The 25,575-nt window shown below is 36.6% G+C and overlaps 1 protein-coding gene across 1 annotated transcript in view; it reads right to left on the reverse strand.

Annotated features, from left to right (window-relative positions):
- TENM2 (teneurin transmembrane protein 2) overlaps nucleotides 1–25,575 on the reverse strand; it is a 785,744-nt gene that overhangs the window by 121,446 nt on the left and 638,723 nt on the right. Inside the window, exons 11-12 of the mRNA XM_075209829.1 lie at nucleotides 25,308–25,508; nucleotides 22,821–23,006 (exon numbers count right to left, since the gene is read on the reverse strand). Coding sequence (XP_075065930.1) covers nucleotides 22,821–23,006; nucleotides 25,308–25,508 — 387 coding nt within the window. The remainder of the gene's footprint in view (nucleotides 1–22,820; nucleotides 23,007–25,307; nucleotides 25,509–25,575) is intronic.

Below are 25,575 nucleotides of genomic sequence, written 5' to 3' on the forward strand. Positions count from 1 at the left end.
CAGGTATATACTGTCTATAGTGGTATTGGGCCAGCACAGTGGCTAAGTGGTTAGCACTTCTGCCTCACAGCAATGAGGTCATGAGGTTCAATTCCCGACCATGGCCTTATCTGTGTGCAGTTTGTATGTTTCCCCCGTCAGGGTTCGCGGCGCCCTAGGCAAAATTTCGCCGCGCCCTCTGCGTTCGCGCCCCCGCCCCCCGAACACACTAAATAAAAAAATAATTCGATTTTATTTACCTTTTCTTCCTCTAGCTGCTCCTCGTGATGCATGCTGGGAGGGGAGGGGAGGGGGGCGTCGGGAAGAACTTTATTCACACTGTCTGTCAGTGACAGACAGTGGTGATACTTCAGAGGCGCCGCCGGACAGACTATCACATGATCACTGACGTCATGTGTGAGATGCGCCGTGGACATTGAAAAACAGCACCCCGCCACCGCTGCACTTCTTTCCCGAGCCGCTGAACCGCTGACTAGATTAGAAAATCTAGTTAGCGGCGCTCTGCAGGTCCCGGCGCCCTAGGCAACTGCCTAAGGTTGCCTAATGGGAGCGCCGGGCCTGCTCCCCGTGTTTGCGTGGGTTTCCTCCGGGAGCTCCACTTTCCTCCCACACTCCAAAAACATACTGGTAGTTTAATTGGCTGCTAACAAATTGATCCTAATCTGTGTGTTTGTCTGTCTGTCTGTATATGTGTGTTAGGGAATTTAGACTGTAAGCTCCAATGGGGCAGGGACTGATGTGAGTGAGTTCTCTGTACAGCGCTGCGGAATTAGTGGCGCTATATAAATAGATGCTAATAATAATAAAAATAATAATAATAATAGCCCACGATTCATCATCAAAAATCAAAGTTATTATTCCTCTGGTCTGGTTGCTAAGGTGTTTGTGGGCTACATTTACCTAATATTCATTCTACTGCCATTTTGACTAGGTGGAAATAATACGCAAAAGCAAGCATATTGATTCTTTCACTGGTTCATTAAATATAACCATTTCCTAGGCTCAATACATATTTCCAGTAAGAGTTGCAGAAGTTTAATTTATTAGAAATTGCAAAAGGCAGAGAGCATATAAAGCGAATGTATAGTAGAGACCATTGAAAATAATCTTCCTGCAATACTTTCTGCTCGGCAGCTAAGCCATTTTTCATTTTAAAAAATTAAAATGATTGGTTTGTGCAATAAAGTAATCTCTTTCAATTAAGTTGTAAAAATCAAAATGCTTCCCCACATTTTAAAATAAAGACACATCTGAAAATAAGGGGAGTTAATTGATGATTGGAATTTAACTGAACATGCTTTCTATCCAAGAAGGATTAAGGGATGAAGAGAAATGAAGGAAGAAATCAAGCTTTTATGAGCATGCATCTTCATTTAATTGAACGAGGTTTCATATTCCGGAAAAAAAAGAGGGCGCTAACATTTATGAGAAATTAATTTTAGTTTATCTTTACATTTGGTATTCTTGAGAGGTTTAAAAAAATGGAAGTGATGTATAATGAGATTTAGGTTGCTAAGCAAAGGCATAACTTACATGGGAGCCCGTGGCACCCCTTTTAAAATGAGGAAGCTGAAAAAAAAAACTTGAAAAGGGTATGATCAAAGGCATTAAGTTATAATCCTTCTGGACATCTAAGGTTCTATATTAAATACAGCTGCTGCTGTAACTTAACATTTCAAAGACTTTCTGGTTTTCATCGGTCGGACATCGTTTTTTTTATACTTCCTACAATGTCACAATGCCCGTGGCTGGTTATTTTAGGTTTGAATTTAGCTAAAGTAACTAATTTGCTCTTTGGGAGCTGTTTTTTGACAGGATTATGAAGACTCTACAAGTATTGTAAATTGTCAAACAATATGTATTACTTTTCCCTGATCACATAAAGAACCGGTGCTTGTGAAGGCACTTCAAGGTCACCCCTTTAAACTTAAAAAAGGAAGTTATTTTTTATTTTATTTTTTTAAAAAGATACCAAATCAAGACACCAAATAAAGATACCAGATAAAAAAAAGATTTTTTTTTCTGCAAAAAAAGATACCACCATAGCTGAGATTCATAAACTACTGATTTAATTACTTAACACAGTATTCTAAAACAGAGTACTTTACAAGGTGTTAGACATCTGCTCATGACAAAGTACTAAACTATTATTACCTACAAATATTTTTGGGTTTTATAGCCTCAGTATTTTGTGGATTGGAAGATAACTTTAACAATCTCTCCCAAAGTGTGACTATTTAGAGCTATATGGCGGTGGCAAGGTTTTGTTCTGGTAGCCTACCTAACCACTTTGTGCCCATCCACTGTATGTCTATGTCTGTGGCCCAGGACCGGAATGATTGACTGTCAGGCTGGTCCCTGCCCCAGCGTGGCTGTGGATCATACAGATCTGCTCCTCCCCTCTGTGCCCATTCCTCTCTCCATATGCACGTATGCCAGGTGTGCCTAAGAACTCCATAACACAGAGCCAAACTTCTGCCCCACAGCTGCTTCACGAAACGGAGCTGCTGCAAGAAACGGAGCTGCTGCTGCAGAATGGAAGACTGAAGTCAACACTGGACCCTTCAAACAGACTGAGCTGAGCTGACTCACACATAGAAAAACAACGCAGTGTTGATGTGTTTAATGGTAATGTGTGCATAACAGGAACTGGGGCACTACTGTGTAGCATACTATGAAACTGGGGGCACTTCTGTTTAGCATGATAAGAACTGGGGACATTACGATGTGGCATAATAGAAACTTGAGACATTACTATGTGGCATAATATGAACTGGGGGCGCTTCTGTGTGGCATATTATAAATCTGGGGCAGTACTGTGTCATAATATAAACTACGGGTATTAGTTTGTGGCATAATAGTGGAGGCACTACTTGCCTATGTATTTTTAAGTATATGGGAAGGGGTTTGAGAGTAGCCTAGAACTGGCTATAATGATAGTCATGCCAATTGTATGATGGTCATGCCCATTCTGGTGGAGTAGCTTGGAACCCCCCCCTTCCTCTAGGAATCCTCTGTTTGCCCCTGTAATACGGAAGTTGGCACTTGGTGACATCATCATGGTGTCATCTGAATTCTTTTACATGGGATGGGCAATCCTTTAGGAGTATAGAGAAACCATCACCTAGATCTTCTCAGAGACCATCACTATAGTAGTGTGCAAAGGAAATCCATCAGATCCTTGTTTTACCTGTACTAAATGTTGGAAGTAGTATAATAAGTAAAAATATTTTTTTCAAAATCTATAAATTAAGTTATTTTCTATCCTGACCCTGTGCCAGCTCAGTAAAACCTCACCATTTATTGTTTGTGGGTTCTGCATGAGTGTCGTGTACTTATGCAATAAATGTTTGAACATCAGATGTTTTTGCAGACAAAAACATCAGGTTTGTAAGCAAAGTAGCTTTTTGCATTTTGATAAATACCATTATAATCAAACAGGTAAGTGGTAAAAAAAAACAAAAAGTGCTGTAGGGAGAAGGAAATATAAAGTGAAGGTTTTTTTTGTTGCATTATTTATTTTAATTATTTAAGATTTACCATTTATAATAGTAAAGTATCGCTGGATTAAGCAGCACTAAAATAGCCACTTTTTATATTGATAAATATATATTGTACCAAAAACCACCCTTTAAGGATGGGCCACTACTTATGGGCCAGTGTGTGCTTGCCCCCCGGGATAAAGTCTGACAGTCAGCCCCTGAGTTCATTACATTTATGGGCACATAGTGGCAGTCTCACAAATTGAATAAATTTGTCCCACAGCATTGCCCATTAAGAATAAAGAAATGTATGCCACAAAACATAAAACTTGCCCTAGTCATGAGGAGGAGAAATCCATCCAGTCAGGAAGTGGTTAAAAAGGCCAGGGCATAAAAGAGAATTTGCACTATGCAGTGAGGCTGGAGTAAAATGTTTTCTCTAGTAAACTGGGATAGTATGAGCAGTATAGTTCTTTCCACAGTTCAAGATATAAAATTAAATACTATTTTACTGTCTCTCTAAAGGGACACAACCAGCGAAATTGTGGTTAATTTACATTTTAATATAGCTTTAGCAATGGTATACTGTAAGTAGTATGTGGAGTAGAATGTTGCATACAAATCTACATTTTATTGTTTTACACTTGCAATAAATATTTTTTCCCATTGTCTTAAAAGCCTTTCTCTTTTCACTGTGCTGCAATACGTTGGTACCAGTATTAATACTAGTTATTGGATAGTAATGTTTACAGCTCAGAATGTCTGCAGATAGCTTATTGAGTGATTAGTGCAAGAGACATCGCCAAGTGCGATCTAGCTGCTGTGCAAGGCTTTGTGTACGACACTGTTACACCAGAAATAAAAACAAAGCTATATTTTAGTATGAACACTATTTTGGAAATTTAAAACCATACAGCACAAAAACATCCTGGCCACTGTTATTTCACACGGATTGGGTCACGGGATTTTTCACGTTGTCTTATGAGAAGATATAGCTAGTCAATCATGTGCCAGACAACCTGCAGTCTGAATCCTGACAAGAGATGGGTGTCATTTGCTTTGTGTTGGATATATAGAGAAACCCTCCAATGTCCCAAAAGATGGATATTTTCACAGCATTTTCTAGTTATATTGTAATAACATATCCATGTCTATCCAATACAATTAAAACTTGTTTCTCTTGACTCAGTTAGAATAAAGCATCCATGATTTAGATAAAAACCCAAAATGAATTAAGAACCCCCATGCAATGATGGATTTGTACAAGAGTTTGTGATTCAGTGTCTATAAAAATGTTATATATATTTACAGTAGTTATTTGAATATAATGTGTATACTTTATATATATATATATATTGCAGACTTAGGTGTTAGTCCCTGTATAGGCTTAAGTGCTGCAGCTACAGTGATGAAGTTGTGATATTCTTAAAAAGCTGCTGTGTTCTTTATTTTGGCTCAAGAAATTTCGCATCATTTCACCTTGTTTATATTCGGCTACTACTAACTTCCTGAGATTTCCTGGACTATTAGAAAACTAAAATATTCCAATAAACTTTGGCCACTTCCACTAGTCTCTCCATGGTGGAGAAGCAGTTTAAGGTTCTCTCTCAGTAGTATAGTCATCCGAGTCAACTGTGTAAAATGCATCTGGGTGTCTCAGGCTCCTGCTGGAGGTGCAGTTTGGGTACAGGGTCCCCTCTACACATTTGGTGAACCTGTCCTGTTATAGTTCCAGTTGTAGATGTGCACATGCATGATATTTGGGCTTTAAGTTCCACTTGTTAAAATAGAGAAAAAATATTTGGAAAAAAATTAAAAAAATATTTTAAACCCTTTCCCTGAGCGAAATTGTGGAACAGGTACTATAGTGATACAAGTAAAGACACATGGATGCCATAGCAGTGGATACCACTGTTATCGCCATACACTTACATGTATAGGGCAAAGCATGAAGACACCCGGGAAATTACTTTTTGGGCTTTTCGCCCATTGGTAATTCAGCTTCTTTAATCTCAAATAAAGAGAGAAGGAGTGGTGCTTAAAAAGGTTGCACTTTTTGTATCCCAGAGATAAACATTTGATAGTATATTTGGAGCCTACCATACTTCCTGTTTGTTCTTAAATAATTATAATGCACATTAGATGAAAAGAAAAATAATGTGCCTGTGCAGCAAGAGCCTCTTTACATATCATTAGGTGCTAACCATACAGCTAAATACACACTAATCAGTGGAAGCCCAACAGAATAACACACTATAAGCCACTAGATGTTCAGGTGCAAATCAAAGCTGTAAGTCACTAACACTGTTTTCAGAAAAAATGCATGTTAGCTAATCAAACATATCGATGTCAAGTACAGAAGTTGCTATGAATTTGAGAATTCAGTTGACACTGACAAATGACAATGGTGATGGACAAAGGCAGGAGTTAACCTCAGGAATCAGTGTCATATGTTGTTGTAAAAGCAATTTAAAAATAAAATAAAAAATGTGATGCTGATAACAATTAATCACGGAGTCAGATGTCTTTGTTAGTTCTCATTTGAAATGTTGTTGATGCTGATAAGTGACAGTGAAGTGTTTCCATCAGTCATTAGTCTTGCAACTGATATGACACTAATGTTTGATTATGACATTTGATAATGTCCTAAAATTGACATTGTGCACTTTTCATTTCACTACATAACCTAGAGGATTGTAATGCAAAATATATAATAGGTCTCTAGGTTGGAAGTCATATAAACTTATTTTTAAGGTGTCCTCCAAAGACTACCTATATATGGCACTACAGTTATTCACTAGTATACCATAATGTTTTTTATTTTGCAACGTTTAATGCCATCTGGCTCATCTCTTCCATTTGCCACAAGCTTTATATGTAAATGAAAGCAAGGAGACAGATTCTTATCAGATATTCTACCAAAAAAATTGACGAAATATATGTCTTCCAGCTATGCTTCAGCTCTAGTATTGAAAAACATGTAAATTATGTTTAAATTATGAATCAAAAGCTAAAAAAGGTGCACAAACTTTAAGATACGAAAAAGCTTCTGCTGCATGACTGTTCGAGTAAGTGATGCTAAACAGCTTTGAACTAGCTGTTTCCTTGAGGTTTTAATACATTTGAGCATTTACAGGCTTTTTAAATTGATTCATATGTCTATGTTTTCAGAGCTGTGGTCTAATTGTGTTTGTGCACTTGTTTTTAGAAATAAAAATTTGTGCTGGCGAGTTATAATGGACTTCTAATTTAACCCCATTCACTTGTAGAGGAGCCAGGCCAACTGGCGCTGAATGGGGTTAATAGACGATAGCAGCTTCAAGAAATCAACAGCATTCACACATATCTTTCTGCCTTGAAATATTTAGTTGCTTAGAAGGATAAAAGCTTCGAACAACAGTAACACAGCAGTTTTGAATTCATTCCCAGTGCTAAGAGAAAATATTGCAGCCAACAGCACAGAATTGACATTTCCTTCTCATAGTGGTCTGATCCCTGATGCGATGTGGACACCAACAACCATTAGTTAACTCTTTGATTTGTATCAAGCTCAAAAATGTTTTGCATGTCTGGAATTAAAGTTTTTGTAACATCTTCCCTCAACTAAGAGAACCACTGGTGTTCCAGATTAGGGATCACCATGATTTAGGATAAACTAGCCATCTTGGTGCCTGCACTCCTATGCTGCTCCGGGGTTCAAAGTCTAATGTGAGGATCTGCCAGTGATCACTGTCAGTGATGACAGGTGGCAGTGTACTGTCATCACTGACAAATGCACATTCTTTTTCACTTGCTGCAATCAGCACTTTGCTAAGGTTAATTAGGACAAAGAGACCACATCTATATGCAGCCTTTATAAGGCTCTCACTTTTACCAATCTTTGCACAAGTAATGTCGGAACTTCATTTCTCTGCGGATGCTTAAAGAATCTCGTTTTGTTTGCTATTTATTGACTTTGGATTTGTCCCTCACGATTCTACCTTCTCCAACCCATCAACTGCAGCTTTGTCTCTCACAACCCATCTTCTAGGACAGGGTTTCCCAAACCCAGTCCTCAGGGCTCCCCAAAAGTGCAGGTTTTCTGGATCACATCTGACATAATTAGGACCACCTGTGGATCTGTTACAATGTGTCAGTCAGTAATGATTACACCTGTGCTCCAGCAAGGAGATATGGAAAACCTGCACTGTTGGGGGGAGCCCTGAGGACTGGGTTTGGGAAACCCTGTTCTAAGACTAAGCAGCTTAGCTGGTTAAGGTGTGTCTCTGGTAGCTTCCCTCGGCCAAGTGGTTCTCTCATGGGAGTAACCCTTACCAGGACACTAGAGTTTGAATATGATCTACTGCAGATGAAGGTTACCAATGCTGCTGACTGGACAAACTGTGTGTCTTCAGTAGTTTACATCCAAATGCCAGGCTGGGTAACTGGATCATAACTTCAGCTAGTTTGATGGAGGGCCGTTCATTTCAAAAACAATATTTTATTTTGATAGTTCCTCTGCTGCCTATGATCCTAATCACAGGCAGCATTAGCTGCGTGTGCATCTCAAGAAATACAAGATCGTTGGACTAGGGTGGGTGAATCATATTGGAACTGGGAAATACATGTTCTACTAATGTAACCCAGCACTTCTGCCATTATGTCAGCAAGCTACATGTGTTTTTCAATAGATAGCCCAAGAGCTTGCCAAAGCTTTTTAATCTAGCAATCCCCTAGCATGGGCAATGATAAGTTTAATGTTTTGCTCTCTCTGATCCTACACCACTGGCTGTAATATGTATTGGTTCGGAAAATTGTTTTATATAGCATTGGTTGGGTCCCAATGATGCCAGGATTGGACAAACTAATCAACTTTATTTTTAGCAAGTTTTTGGGGAGATTACAGCATTTAATTCAGGTCAGCAACTTATTTTCTGTACACATAACAAAGCCACAACATACTAAACAGAAGCTGAAAAATAACCTTTACCCAAATTTATTGAGGATGAAATGTCAAAATCAGCAACAAATTCCCTTACTTTCATCTCTGCTATCTCAATAATTAAAATCTAAATGACATATACAGATATACAATCAGTCTACTGTATGATAAGATTTCAAATTATGTCTCTCCAAACTCTTCACTGTTTCCAAACCGTTACTGTAAATTTAATACTAACCTACTGATTAGGGATGTTTTTATTTATGTATAGTGTAGTAATGCAGTTTGATCTGTCAAATGTCTGAAGACGTGGGTTAAAACACATTCATGGTATTTGTAGCATGTCATTAAATAAATGTTTTTATAAACCACTAATGGTGTCATTAAGAATGCTTCCACTTTAATCTACATATATATTACATAAACTGTAGTGTTGTCTTTGTTTGTTTATCACAATGGTCTTTGTACCAGGAAATTATTAAATGGTAAACAGAAATGTACATGGCAAAACCTGAGAAAATCAACCCTGCAGCATAATGCTGGAGCATATATTGAGACCACACAGCGTAAATAAAATATTACAGATGATCGCAACTCATCTGAAGTCAAGGAAACATCATCACAGATTAAGAGCCTTGTTTTCATCTCTTCGGGGAATAGCAGAAAGTGGCTGCAGAGAAGACTGTTCCTGCAATGTCTTGCTATCGTCTATTCTGTTCCTGCCTAATACAGCAAGTTAAAAAGACACTTTTGGGTTTAGTGTATAACCCTTCTGGGAGTTAAAGGGACAAGGCAAACGTGTTTTTATAGCACTTTATTCTCTGTTTCCTACTTGACCTGCCGTGACATTTTCAAGCACAAACTGTTAGACTTTGTGGTTTACTACAGAAAATAAGTCTGCAGTGTAGCCAGGGATTATTTGGGGGAAGAGCTCAACTTTCAAATCCCACCGGCTGCTTGTTCCTAGTACTGAAAATTGGCAGGTGGAAGCGAAAATCATTTGCTGCAGAGTGCTCCTGCACTACATTACCACTTTATATCAATAATGTTACACCTGCATCAGCATGAGAGTTGAGAATATTCATTTGGAACAAGGGGCTTTAAAGGCCGATAAAAACTGTAAGTTGATCGAATAACAAGAAGGATCACACACACACACACACACACACACACACACACACACACACATATATATGTGTAAATAGACTCATTTTTAATAACTTCAGACATCTGGTATTGTATTTATGTGTAGTATGTGTAAGCCACACTTATTTCATACTAAGGAAGACCCACAAACCATTTTGTGATGCAAGGGGTGCAAATGCAATTTTTTTTTTGCATGCAGGGAAAAGTAGTGCAAAAGTATTGGACGACTTTTTTATAGTACGATTGAGAATTGAGCTAGGACAACTATTTTTACAGCTCATGAGTCATCTGTCACAATTGTAACATTCTACTCATGATTCATATCTGGATCTTCTGAACCAAAAGTCATTGTTAAACCTATATTTGCTCAGCTGTTGGATCTCCTGAACTAGTTGTCACTGCTAGACAAACAACTCAGTTGTACAAGCACTAAACAAAATTTGAGCACCACAAACAACTACCTTCATCTGTTACATTTACAGGCATTCACAATCACACTGACAATGACAGTTCTTCTGCTTCTAACAAACAGTGATACATCACTAAATCCACAACACCCCTCCATGCATCTATCATGCACTTTATTCTCACTCAGCACACTATAGAAATCCAGAACCAAGCTAAATATACCATCTCACAACACTTTCAATATCATTTAAATGTGTTCCATGGAATGCACACTCTGCCTGCAACAAACAGAAATATGGCTAACATAATCCGACACTGCCTCACTTGCAGTCCTTTCACATGGTGATCTCCACTTTACCTACAAATCTAGTCCTAGAAGCAGACAAGGTAGTGGATTTGGACTTCTCATTTGCCCATGCTGCACATCATCATCATCATCAACATTTATTTATATAGCGCCAGCAAATTCCGTAGCGCTTTACAATTGGGAACAAACACATTCAAAGTTCCCCCACCTGTTCCTATACAGTCTCATCTTTTGAAGTCATACTACCTGACTTTTCAACCCCTTGATCACTCCAGCAATTTCTTAAGCATTTTGGAGCCTGACTTTCTCATTTATTATCTTTTTGGGTTCATTTCCACATTCTCCTTCTACCACCAAACTACTCTCTCTGATTCCTCTCTTAGCCTCTCTCAGTGGTCCAACTCTAATACTCATCATTATGGCCAAAACCTTGGTTTTCTTTTCTCCTGATATTGTTCAATTTCTAATTTCTTTAATAGTCATTTATCTTTCCCAGGCCATCAGCTGACCACCTGCAATCTCTCATCCACCAATTAAACCTCTTTGTACTGTAACTCAATCAAGCTTTCACAAACCCAAAGAAATCTCAGTTCTAATAACTTTCAACAATTTTCAACATTTCTTTAACAACTTCTCTCCTTGATTTATACATTCTCCTATTCACATGTCCTGATCTGACATTCTAATAAAAACTCTCATAGACTGCTGTCTCATTTCTTAACTTTAATTTACTTTGAAGCTTCGTGAGAGATTTGCCTACATTGGTAGTGTACCCAACATTTTGGACCTTTCTCAGTCAGGCTTTCATTCCCAAGACTTCACATAAACTGCACTGACTAAAGTGGTAAATGGTTTGATCAATGCTAACTCTAAAGGATACTACTTGTTTCTAATTCTTCTTGATCTCTCTGCTGTATTTGATACTTCTCACATAAATACTGCATTCCTTAGGTCTTCAGGACACTGTTTTGTCCTTGTCCCTACCATTCCTATGAAACCACTTCCTAAGTAATCAGTTGGAGTACTGCATGGCTCAGTACTACGTCCTCTGCTTTTCTTTATCTATCCATCTCTCTTGGAAAGCTAATAAGCTCCTTTGGGTAAATCCCTTATGCGGATGACACCCAAATGCATCCATCATCTCCGAATGATTCCCCATTTTGTGTCCCTGAATGATTTACTGCCATTTTCATCTTGAGGGACCAGCCAGGGCCAGATTAAGTTGTATGTGTGTGTGTGTGGGGGGGGGGGGGTGAGGGGTGATCTGCACAGAGACCACATGCCCCAGGTCTCCTCTTTCAGGGGACTGCCTGCATTTATTTAATAGAAATGTATTAGCCCCATACACTTTTGATGCATGGTTCTTCTCTGACTGCACAGACTCTTTAGAACTCTGTCTGAGCATTCCGATGAGACAACAAGCAGCCCCAGAATACAGTGCTCAGAGAGGATAGTTACAGGAATGCTCAAACCAATAGGGAAGAGGCTGCAATGACAGCTAAATGGATGAGGCCGCAATCAGATAGACATGAAGGGGGCAATAAAAGAGTTATGAGGGTAACAATAACATTAACATTTTTTTGTACTTTCTCTCTTGAATGACGACACTATCTCCTTAATTTTTGACCATAGGAGCCCCCCCTATCCTAAGTGCTGCAGGCACTCCAAAGCCTTAATCCAGTTCTAGAACCAGCAAAGATGGAACTGGGTACTGCGCAACATATAAATACTGTATATGACTAGCAAGCGGGCAGTATCTCTGTCCAATATATGGCCAGTGATTTGAGGTTGTAATATATGGACAGACATAGGGAATTTGATCCTCTGTGCAATATATCTGGTAATGGAGGTATGTCTGTACAAGTATATGGTTGGTAATGATATCTCTGTAGAATAGATGACTAGCAATAGGCTTTAACTCTGTGCAAACTTTGGCTGGATTTGTTTATCTCTGGGCTACAAGATCTCTGTGCAGCTAATACTCCAAGTGGGGGATTACTCCCTTCCTGCTTACTAAGAAGCAAATCTGCTATTGTACTGAGCATTGCTAAGATAGCATTTAGCCCTTGGCTTTCTAAGTTCTACTTCTATAACATGTGCTTCAATAAGAACTTACCCAAACCTTCTTTTTTGTTCACCAATGTCAAAAACAGTGCATGCATCCTGTATTATAAAAACTAATGATATATTTGTCTCTGTCTGATTATACCATTCATTGGTAATTTAATGAATTGCTTTACTTATTGCAGACCTTTACTATGGATTAAACATACCAGTGAGGGATCAATGGACACCCCAATTAATATTATTCACTAGAGACAGGACAAATGTTCACTATTGTCTTACAAACTTCCCACGTAAAAATGTCTGTTGTCTCTCAATCCCTATGTACCTACTATTTCTAGTCAATATATATTATTTGTCTTCTCACAACATCTCATATAATGGGCATGTAAGTATTTTCTATTGTAGCACACACTGACTATAAAAAGCAAGTCTCCGTGCTATTGTCAGTTGATTGAGCTTCACTGCTTTAGCTGGTGTATAAAAAAAAAAGAATATACAGAGGGATTAGCAGAAACGCAATAATCCATGACATTGATTGGCAGTTTCTCAAAATTATAGCTCCATACTAACAAAACTTGGTAAACCCAAAGCCTATTAATATGCACTACATAATAAAAAAAAGAAATGAACGCTATGTTCAGGAAGGGGGTAGGCTTGCAATTAAACAAACAATGCTTGATAAAGGCAGTCTTAGTCTCTCAATCAAACATCTGGGATTCAGAGAATGCTTTCTAGTAACCAATGAGACAGCACAACAGGATTCTCTATAATCTCAGTTGTAAAATGTGGTCCACGCTCTGCAGAACAAACAGATTGCAAAGGGGAGCAATAAAAACAATTTTAGGTTTATTAGACTAAGTTAGGGGGCAATTCAGTGGATAATATGTCTTAACACATGGTGGATTTAGTAAAAAGAGCCTTAACTTGTGAACAGAGAAACAAAATTACAATTTCATATGCAAATAATGTGACTATTAAGGAAATATAGACCTATCTTTAAAATAAGAAGAAGCTATGTGTTGCTTTAATACCTTATTTGTAATAAAACACTCTGCAGTGAAACATGTTATTTTGCAATACTAATCTTACTGCAAAGGTTTACATGAAGAGAATATTACTAATTATTTAAATTATTTTGCTATATTAAGGAATAGCATGAAAGTGCACTGGATGCAGATACAACATGGATGCAGCCTTTCAATCCACCAGGAACCAATGCCTCATAAATATGGTTCATGCCTCATGAATGCTGGTCATGAAGTGCCTCTGAAATGTCACTAGCTCATAAATATTGGTGCAACCTACAAAATATCTGTTTCACCATGTAAAGGTGGCAGGTATTCCTTACATTATGTCTTGTTTATTTAGTAGAGTTATGAAACTGTCAGCTGCCAAAATTATCTTTTTTTAACTCTTAAAATGCCAGACTACGGGAGAAAGACAACAATGCCTCTGCAAAAGCAGACTTTATTAGTGTCTGTAACAGCCTTGGGCTGCACATACATTAACCATCTTTTGATGTTTTTTATCTGACATATGTTTCACCTTCCAACAATTTACGTCTTATCAGTTCCATGTACCCTACTTATTTCTCTTGAAGTAGTGATAAATCACAAAAAAATTAATATACTGGTTTTAAACGATTCTGCCCTGAATGACTGGGTGCTGCTCAGTTATAGTGCAAATGTTAAAAGCATTACATTATACTGCTCAACTCAGTCTACAGTTTGGTGTATACAGGGTCAACCGGTATATGCATTTATAAGGGTACAAAATATATTAATACAATATGCTTTGTGAAGAATACAGAGATTCTAAATACATATTGTCATACAATATGTATGTGTTTTGACATGAGAGAGACACAAATACACTTGTGTTTTACTTGTGCTAAATAGGCTACTAGAGACTCTGTGTGGTGCAGGTACAAAGTACGCTAGTCCGAGCCTCCTTTTGGGTCCCAGAAGTGGCAGATTATGGTGGCCCTAAACTAAGCCAAATTAAGGGATGGGCAAAGTGACTGAATGGACAAATCACTTCCTCTTGGTTCCCACAGTCCCACCCCTACTTGGCAGCCCTGCATCATCTGACGACTCACGAATCTTATAGCACTTTGTACATTTAATTGTAATTTTGAATCCAGTAGTCTATGTAAACATATTTGTTTTGTTTAGTATGGCATATATTGCGGCCAACAGTAACAAAGCAGTTTAATAATTTATTGAAACCGCTTATTTAGAATGTAGGATGGACTGTTTTAGAAATATAGACCAACAAAGACCAATCTTAATGTAGGCAAAGTGGGGACAGACATTTTTTGGACCGAGCTAATATTCATGAGAAATTTAAAAAAATTAAAACAAAAAATAGAAATATTTACAACTCTGGTTCATCCATTTTCAGATTTGAAAGATTACAAGTAACTGGAGAATGACATAATACAGAAACTTAATAAAAATAAGAAGCAGATCACAGCCAAAACACAAAGACAAGACAGATGTAACACAGACGACACAACATGAAACATCTTTGAAAGATAGAAAATCCTTCAGTGGCTCATGACAACCATTAGAGAGAGCTCAAGATACATCCGATATTATATTAAGAACTAAAAGAGGAATACACGAATAAAAAGAAGATACACAAAGATAAGGAGTTTTTCATCAATAAATCATTAAGGAATGAATCACCTAGAAGTTACAAACTGAGAAGGTAAAACACTGTGAGTGGGCAAAGAAACACAAATTCTACTAATACATGAGAAGAGATTAGTCACAATCATAAATGAAGGAAAAATTAAGATAGTAAGATAGGGTGATACTGAATATCACAGACTGATTCAATAATAGATACGAGAGGCTGAGTGAGCAACAGGATCATTTTTTAGAATGATTTGGAAAATGACAAAGAAATGTCATAGAAAGAAGGGGAACAGGGGTGGATAATAAATATTTCAAAATAAAAACGGACGTAATATGAAGAAAATTAGGGAAAATTCTTCCCCTCCTATAAAAATCATAGATGACACTAAAATCTATAACTTGAGTGATCACCAACTGACCAAAGATGAGGAGTCCCTTTATTAAAAGATATTGAAATTTGCAACTTCTAATAGCTTTAAGAAAGGTAACACATTTGTAAATGTAGAAAAATGTATAAGAAACCATTTTTTCCTTCATCAGAAAAACAAAGATCAACTAATGTGGACAGTTCAGAGAAGGTATTTAAAAGGAAATCAACCTTTTTGTCAAGGCCACAAAAAAGGTTGTTTTGAGAACGTTTGAGAATCTAGTGAAGGAAGATCTTGAAAATCTAAAAATATGTTACCCATCTTCACCAAATTTATGCAAAAAAGAACGGGAAGCTATTAAGACATTAAGTGTCAATCATAGCATCACAACGAAACCAGCAGATAAAGGGGGAGGAGTAGTTAATATGAATACACCAGATTACAATACAAATCTCAAGACAATTAAACAGTCAGACAACATATGAAATACTCAAAGGAAATTCTGATACAGAGGATTTGTTTTAATTTACAGACATTATTGGATAAATATGTACAAAATTCAGTATTTTGACTTTTGAAAAACTGGTGATATCGCTTATTGTTTATCAAAAGTTCATAAAACTTTGAAACATCCGCTGGCTTGACCAATTGAAGCTGGGACTGAATCCAAATTTATCCCATTTCATAGATCACCATCTTCAAACTTTTGTGAAAAAATTAAATAATACTTTAGTGATAGTATGGATAGTCTCCGTAAAGGTAGACCAATTTGGAATAAGACTTCATCTTAATACACTGCTGGTGTCAGTTAATTGTACACAATAATTAAATATATTGATCAGATATGGGTAATGTATTAAAGGAGTTCTTAGTGGAGTGTATAGAATTCATCAAAAATATTTTTTTTAGTTTGGTGATAAGTTTTACATACAGAAAACTGGCACGACGATGGGCACCAAGTTTGCCCAGTATTATGCAAACACTTTCATGTGATATTGGGATATTTGGAGGGGATGTACCTGGTATCATGGCACTGCTATATAGATGACATACTGTTCGTGAGAAAGGTGGATATGGAGTCATTGAACTCTTTTACAAGTATCTTAATGACAACCACTTTAATATCATATTGACATTTAACATTAGTAGTGTTTTGGATCTAACTCTCTGTCGAAGGAAATAAATTACATTTTTCTAATTATGTTAAACCTACAGACTCCAATTCATTTATACCAACGAATAGCAGTTATCATCGTAATTAGCTGAAAAGTGTACCTTACAGCCAATTTTTAAGAGTGAAGCTTAACTGCTCTGATAAAGAGTGAAATACCAGCTAATAAAAAGAAACTACATTTTTTGGTAAAGGTTATAGGAAAAAATAAATAAAGCAGTTGAAGCAGTTGAAGATGCAAGGAAAATTTAAAGAAATCTTTTACTGAATCCTAAATCTAGAACAGGAAATGGAAGTCTGAGCAATATGATTCAATATATCATGCAGTTTAACAAACAAATAGAGAAAATAATTACCCAACAATGGTCACTGTTGATAAAAGACCCTTTCATTGCAGGGATGATTTAGAAACAACCAAAATTTATCCATAGAAAGGCCACAAATATAAGTTGGTAAAGAGCTCTAGTGGTCAACCATAAAATAGAGGGATTGCATCTACTGATTTTGTGGGCTGTGGAAATTGCATTAAGGGCAAAAGTAAAGATTCAAAAACTTCCAAATTAATCAGGTAAAGAATAACATCAATGATTCATGATATATGATTCTAAAAACTGTATATACCTTATTGAATTGTAAATAGCAGTATATAGGAAGAATATCTAGAAAGTCAAAGGAGATATGGGTGAATAAATATGTAATGTGAAAAAGGATTTAATTTACATTCTTTATCTGCACAGTGCTTGAGAGCACATAATGGACAGTTAAATGCCATCACTAAATTCTGTAGCATTAATATAGTGGAGGGAGAGTGGAGAAACAATAACGACAACAAGGAGAGACTAGAAAGATCAGAGATGAAGATTGTTTATGAAATGGGAACGCTATATCCCAAAGGTTTAAAAAACGATTGACAATTGATTTTTGACCTGATTTAATACAACGCAAACGGGGCTGGTCTGTTGTTATGTCTTTTTATAGATTTTCACGTATAGATCATAATAATTTCATGATTGTATAATTTAATTTTAGGTGCATAAACCAAGAGTTCACTAGTATATATATATATATATATATATATATATATATATATATATTTTAATTGTGGCTAAGTAAGGAAATTTTAATTACGTTATTACGTCTGTCATGAGTAGAGAATATTTCTAATTGGTGAAATTATGTCATACAAAGTACTTATCTCCATACTATATTCCCATCTCAAATTAAGGCATTCGGCCCTCATGGATCAGTGTGAAGTGTACTTTTCAATATTTATATTAATATATGCTTCTATATATCCTGGAGGAGTCCCGGCATAATAAAATGCAACAGTACAGCGTTATGGTATAGCTGTGATTTGCAGCGATACATAATGAATGGTACTACTGCATAATAATAAAAAGACCCCTTCATCTACAGAACAGGAGAAGAGATCTACGCTCCATCAAATATATTACAGTGAAGATATAGAAATATATATACAGTATTTATATAATTAGTTCAAAAGTCCATACGTTTTTCATTTGCATCCATTTCTCAGTAAATAAAAATATTAGACATTACAAGAGGAAATAACCATTGACAAGACCTATTGTGCTTTTTAAGGGCCATGCTAAACAAAACACCACAATACAAATAGAAGAACATGACAGTTTTGAGTGAGTTGACTCCAAAACTGACAACGGAATGAATAAACTTATACCTGGATTAACAATTAAATTGTGTGAAAATAATTGTTATTACATGCAGTGGCAAATGTGTTTAACAATGGTTTAGCAAACATTAGTTTAATATGGTAGCTTAAATATTAGGGAGTCATTGTGTCTTTCGATTTAAAAAATGCTGTAACGTATAGCAGGCATCATTTCGTGCCATGCATAACCTTGTATTTCTAAGTGCATGTGGCATGCATGTTGTGAGAGAAGACAATGAAGAAATTGTTTGTACGTTTGTGAGGAAACTGCTCTCCTTGGCTAGTGGGAGCTAACAAAGACAGAGTTACAACTCACAAGCAATTATTGAAAATAAAAATCTATACAAGAGGCTCCTTCAAAATATTAATCAGGCAAAACCTCCAACTTAAGGGCTTGTAGATAATTGTTGTCTTTTGGATTTGAAGATAAGTTAATTGAACACAATAACAAGCGCAACAGCCTAAAAATTAGAGACCATTCAATCCTACAACAGCTAGGCTACTTCTGAAATGTCACTAAAAATATATCAGGAATGCAGTATTGAGAAACACAAACATACTGTATATGATTCCATCAGCTGATGTAGGGAACAATGACGCAGTTTTTAAAGGTGGACAAGTTGCTTTTTGCACGGTGGCTTAGAGGTTAGCACTTCTGCCTCACAGCACTGGGGTCATGAGTTCGATTCCTGACCATGGCCTAATCTGTGTGGAGTTTGCATGTTCTTCCCATGTTTATGTGGGTTTTCTCCGGGTGCTCTGGTTTCTTCCCAAACTCCCAAAAAATCTATTAGTAGGTTAATTGGCTGCTATTAAATTGACCTTAGTCTCTCTTGGTCTGCGTGTGTATGTTAGGGAATTTAGACTGTAAGCTCCAGTGGGGCAGGGACTTTTGTGAGTGAGTTCTGTGTAAAGCGCTGTGGAATTAGTGGCGCTATATAAACAGCTGATGATAATGATGTTTTCAATTCATTGCTTGACAAATGAGTGACGCAAAACTCTCAATATACACAAAACCTGGATTATAAAATGGAAAGAGATCACAGTTCCTGTGTGTACAAACTTTATATGACCCACTTTAATTAAAGATGAATTTGTGATAATTTGGGGAAATAGTATAACAAACTAAGCTGGTATGATTTAAAGTCTATTTGTAGGCTACCTACAATTGAGGAAGACATTTTCAAGGTTTTACTAATATTTAAAGGAATGTAGCCAGTCTATTGACAAGGAACCACTAACAACAATGAGGCCCATTCTGTCTTAGTTTCTACAGAATTAGCAGGATGCATCCTCATTTACATTAGTTTGGCCCACAAATTGACTAGCTACCTCTGAAATGGGAGATATGCGGTTTACTTTGACTGCAATAATAACATGTAAAAATTCCTGAAGGTCAATAATAAAAAATATTACCATATAATAAATCCCAGAGGATCTAAGAACCTTTGTTTCATATGCGATAATCCAAAAAATAGCTGTGTGCTACTGTTTAGTGTTAACTTTAGAGAAAGGATGCATACTTGTCTCTGGAGGTTCCTCATATGGCCAGTACATTTTGTTCCAGACAAGTGAATCCTGCAATGTGAAGCAGACGCAAAGGCTTCTGGGAGTGTGCATGTAAATGAGCACAGAAAGTTACTTGTAGGGCAAAGTTATTAATCATGTCTTCGTGTATATATGGCTTCAATTAAGATTGTTGATAAAATTTGAATTATGAAAAGATACCTTAGGATATGTCCTGAAAATGATTATATTCTTACTCAAAGTACCAAGATTTTTTTTTTTTTTTTAAATTAAGCTTGTAACCCCGTTGTTGCTGGAATGAGCAATTCTGTTGAAAAAGACTATAATAATCTGAGAAACCTTATCTGCAGTAGAAACAATCTGGCTCCAATGCACTGGGGACAGTATCTGACCTTTTTAGTCACATTTGGTTGTTCAAGCAAATAAAATCTATATTTCTATGCATTGCATAGGGACAGAAAGGGGAAATTTAAATTAATCTGTAAAGCAGAAATCTACAGTGCTTGCTATTTGTTTCTATAATTTATTTTCCTGGCACCATAAGCCCGTAGCCTACTAATTAATCATACAACAAAGAGGTCCTTGATACTGAACGAATTCAGACACATCCTAACGAGTTGTGCTAAGCCATGAACTACTCTGCCGCATCCAATGTCTCGTGATATAATACTGACTCTACAATAAATCCAGGTCTCAATTTTCTTTGTATTCAAAAACATATGCAAGGTAAAACAAATACTAATATTTAGACATAGCTTAGTTTATCCCCTTTTCAACTTTTTCTATCACTGTGTTTCTACAGAAACAAACATTCTTCAACAATCAGGTCCCTGGTGAGTAAATCAATATCAGACTCATACATATTGCTGTTCTACCTGACAGCCAAGCTATGGGGTCATTGTCAAATTTGTCTAATGTACAGTAGGCCTCCATATTGGATGGGATCCCTGCACTAGGGCCGTGTGGCTGCATCACCTTCAGTGACAATATTGCCTATGCACAGGTTATTTCCTACTGCAGTTTCCAACATGCCTGATTAAATGATCTGATCGATTTTTAGTTATTGGTCACCCTAAGTGCGATAGTCGACCAGTTAATCGATATCGCTGCAGATATTGCAGCACGAGTGGTGAAGTATCCACTAAAAATCATGTATGAATTACTCATAGTGCTACTGTGTTTGGCCAGGAAATTAAAAGGGGACATGATATTATTTTTCAAATATGTATAGAATGATGATTGAGTTATCTATGAACCACCCACAGCTATTCTCACTGTCAGTTACCTCTGGAGTTGCCATATACAATTAAAGTGTTGTGTTCACTCTACTTCAGTGTTTCCCAAACCCAGTCCTCAGGTACGCCTAACAGGGCATCTTTTCCACATCTCCTTGCTGGTGCACAGGTGTATTCATTACTGACTGACACATTATAATTATACCACCTGTGGATCTGTTACAATGTGTCAGTCAGTAATGAGTACACCTGTGCTCCAGCAAGGAGATATGGAAAACATGCACTGTTAGGGGTCCTGAGGACTGGGTTTGGTAAACACTGCTCTACTTTATTGTCACTTAATCCTTTAAGAGTTGCCCCAAATAACAGAACAGAAATGCAATGTGGTATTATTATGTGATATGAGTAATATCATTATTAAGCCAAATAGATACATTACTTTACAAAATTAATCTAGATGTGTAGTCTACTTTCAATCATATTATTACTTAAAGCATTTGCTGTCTTGTGCTTTACAGATTATAGTTAGAACTTGAAAAATATTTTTTTTGTTTATCTTATTTGTATTTGCCTGCTATCTAAAATTTGTGCCAAAATTTGCCCCAACCCCCTTCCCCCCAATTTCAGTAGATATACTAGCAGAGTAGGTAAAATTACTGTGTGTTCATTGTCTTTATTACAAACTTCTTTGGTTTTATGCTGCTATCTTTCTTATATAGGCATGTTACTAGAGCAGTGGTCAAACACTTTGTATTACATTCTAGCTCACATGCTAAAAAGCATTTGGCCAAAGTTCTAAATGACAAAATATGATCATTATCAAAAGTAGAGATGAGCGAACTGGCACAAATTGAGTTTTGTGGTGGAACAAGCATTCAACAAAGTTCTGCTGATAAAATCTTCGAGTTCTGCTTTTACGTTGTCATTCTGCATCTACAGTGCAGTAATAAATAGTGCACTGTAGATATCCTAAATCTTCAACTAGCTCCAGAGATAGAGAGTGTTTCCACTATAACAGGGAGAAAATTAGCGTGGGTGAGACCTCCTATAGGGAAAAATCAGCTATGTGTCCCCTCCAAGTGCTATCACCCACCCCCCCCACACACACACACACTGTTAAGTTTCTGAACTGTGGGGGTCAGGGTAATTAACAAGAATGTGACAGCTAAATTGGAAACTTTGCTACTATAGTAGTCCCAGTACAGTGAACATGGACCCCTAAGACCCCTGCCCATTATATCAAACCAGTAAAAATTTAAAAAGTCATGAGTACACATGCACAATTTTCAAGCTGTGGTCTCCCTGTTACAGTGGAAGAAAAATGATAATGGAATTCTGGGCGAAACAAAAGTAATAACATATTTTGTGCAGAACAATGAAGTCCAAATTTGGTGAAATGCGTGAAATTTAGTGAAAAAACGTGAAACCTAGCTAATATTTTGCAGAACAGTTTTGAAAAGTTCGCTCATCTCTAATCAAAAGCAATGTCCCATAAAGGTTTGCCACAACTGCAATACAAAATTATTTCATGAACTACAAAATTATTTCATGAGTACAACTGAAAATACTTTTCTATTTTAAATTTTGAGTTGAAAATTGCTTGTTTTTGAAACGATAAAGTATATTATAGTGCTATAGTTGCCAGAACTAGTATTATTTTAATACAAAATAAATGCTATTCGGTACTATCATAATGGCAAATCTTTCAACTAAACCAATCATATATTTCATTGTTTGTAATTGGCTTTTTTTCAGTTGGAAAATAGTGGCTCCCTTGATGGAACAGACCACAACGGCGATATGTTGTATGAGAATAAAGCAATATGTGCCTCTTTCGGTGCCCGTCGTTTGCCTACCAATGGTGCAGTGCTCCCCATTCCAGCCCTCTCTGCATTCACATTTTCCGTCTTTGCAAGTTCCGTGTTCAGTGCAGCGAGGGTGGCAAACACGTTGGTCACATGCCACCCCAGTCCACCCTTCTTCGCAGCGACATGCTCCACCAACACAAACACCATGAGTGCCGCAGTCCACTGAGCATACCTCTGCAACATACAAAGACAACAGCCAACATTACAGAAATACTTTGTCATAGTCAAAATAAATAAATAAAAAGCTTGGAAATATGCATATACAAAAGCTGGATGGAAATATCCATAATCACCCCATCAAACATAACCACGGGTAAACTAGCAACAGTGACGAATGATTAATTAGAATTGGGTACATTTTAGTGTGACACAATGATTGTAGATGAACCGATCAGTACAATGGTTTCTCTGCGGAATAAAATTAATAGTTATAATTTGTACAACATGTATGTAACTGCATAGACAAGCTCTGATGGGAACCACCACTTCAGGACAAAGGATAAAAGCATCAAAGCGCTTTAGAGGCAGCTACACGATAAATGCCAGTGCCAGGTTTAGGAATTGTGAAGAAATATTCAAATATATATATATATATATATATATATATATATATATATATATATATATATATATGTATATATATATATATATATATATATATATATATATATATATATATATATATATATATGTATATATATATATATATATATATTTATATTATTTTGGGTCATTTATATTTCAGCTGTAGTCTTCATTTAACTGATTTGTTTAAATAAATGTGCTTCTGCTTTTATACAAGATTGCAAGATTAACAACTGACTACCTCTTTTCTTGAACTAGCAATTCAAATATTTTTTGGGCAGACTGCAGACATACTACCATAGACAGTTACAGTTTAAAGAACCAAATAAGCAAAAAAAAACATTGGCATAAAATGCAGTGAAGTACTCGTTCCCTGTATTCTCGCTCACCCGCTCACTGTACTAACTATAATACAGGGACCGGGCTTCCTCCAATGCATCATTCATTGCCTATTACACTACACCGTTTTATATTCTTTCAGCTATGCTCCAAATTATGTTTGCATTACTTATTTAGGCCAAGGAACAGGTTGAAGAATTTTAATTTGGAATGCTCCAAATCTTTCATTAAGCAGGGCTACATATAGTCACCAAATCATTATTTTACTCGGCGTTTAATTCATAAAGGCGCACAAGCCTACACCCCAGCATGGGGCTCCTTGTCCAAGAAGGAACCTGGATATTATATAAACAGACGCTTCTATGGAAAGTGTAGTATTTTATTACACAGTAAGTTGAAAAAAAGATATATCTAGTAACTTCATCCACAAAAACCCAGTTGACCTAGACAAAGGCAAAAAAAACCTACAAGTGAAAACATATTTTATTTATTTCTTTAGTGTCTGATTACATCAGTTCATGGAATACGAAAATTGCAGCAGAATTTCTCTCCACTGTGAAACAATTTGCGCAAAAATTTTAGAGCATTTCTACATGATCATATTCTGCTGGCTCTCAGTGCCGCAACTTGACATTACACGCTACTTACACGCTACTGTTAAATCTAGGAGAGACACATGTGCTACATGTGCATTACAAAGCAGTGTTTCTGTGAGGGGACGTACTAGGTTCGACCTACATGGAAAAGTTTTTTGTAGGCAAAGTTGTTGTAGCTAGCGTGTGTAATATGTCATAAAACAGTTTGATTCCTTACTCAATCACTGACCGTTTACAGAGACTGCGTTGCAATAAACACTGTAATCAGATAAACCATTCGTTATCCAAAATTGATTGCTCAGTTTCTCTCTGATAGCAATCTCTGGAGCTGCTTTCTAACATATATTTTGAGGTCTAAATTAATTAATTGACGTTCAGTATGTTAATGAGATTAGTGTGCTTTAAGACATGATGAAATAACTTCTGCAGAACTGGGCACCAATTTTCCACAGCAAAGACCAGACATAAATAGCACATTTATCTAGCTGGACATCAAGTAATTTAATGCAAATAATCTGGTTCATGTAGTTTTCTAAGGATTCTATGATCTATAACCTACAATAACAAAAGTATAGACGTACTGACGTATAATTGGACCGAGGGTGCAATGCCTTTTCTTATTAAATAGCATACATCAGTATATTTAAATGAATATGTTACTGCTCAATATCATAATTTTAAGGTTATACTTATTTTGAATTCAATAATTTTACATTATTCAATTTTCTATTCATATATGTATAACCTAAAAAATAACCAAAATATATAAAAAAAATGAAGTCAGCACGTAATAATCAAATGTTTATATGAAGTCCAGTAACTATTTTCTAAATGAAAATCACAATTTTAAATAAATGCATTGTTATGTATAATACCGGTTCCTTGATTGACTGTTCATGAGGGATGCATTAGCTGGAAATAAACAGTAGAACATAATTAGAAATGTTTTTCTTACCAACTGAGCAATCAGGACCCATCCAGTTAGGATCACAGCTACACAGGCCTGTGTCAGTGAGGTACGTCCCATGCCCACTGCACTGATCTGGGCACTGAGTTCTGGGGAGCTCACAGCTCTGTCCGCCCCACCCAGGACTGCACAGGCATTCCTTATTCACACACACTCCATGGTTGGAGCAGGTCGGGTCCATACAGTCCACTATAATTGTAAATGGAGAAAAAAGTTTTCATCACCATCTAGTTATTGATACAGAACATCCACGGTA

This window comes from Mixophyes fleayi, chromosome 4 (assembly GCF_038048845.1).
Source record: "Mixophyes fleayi isolate aMixFle1 chromosome 4, aMixFle1.hap1, whole genome shotgun sequence".
Lineage (NCBI taxonomy): Eukaryota > Metazoa > Chordata > Amphibia > Anura > Limnodynastidae > Mixophyes > Mixophyes fleayi.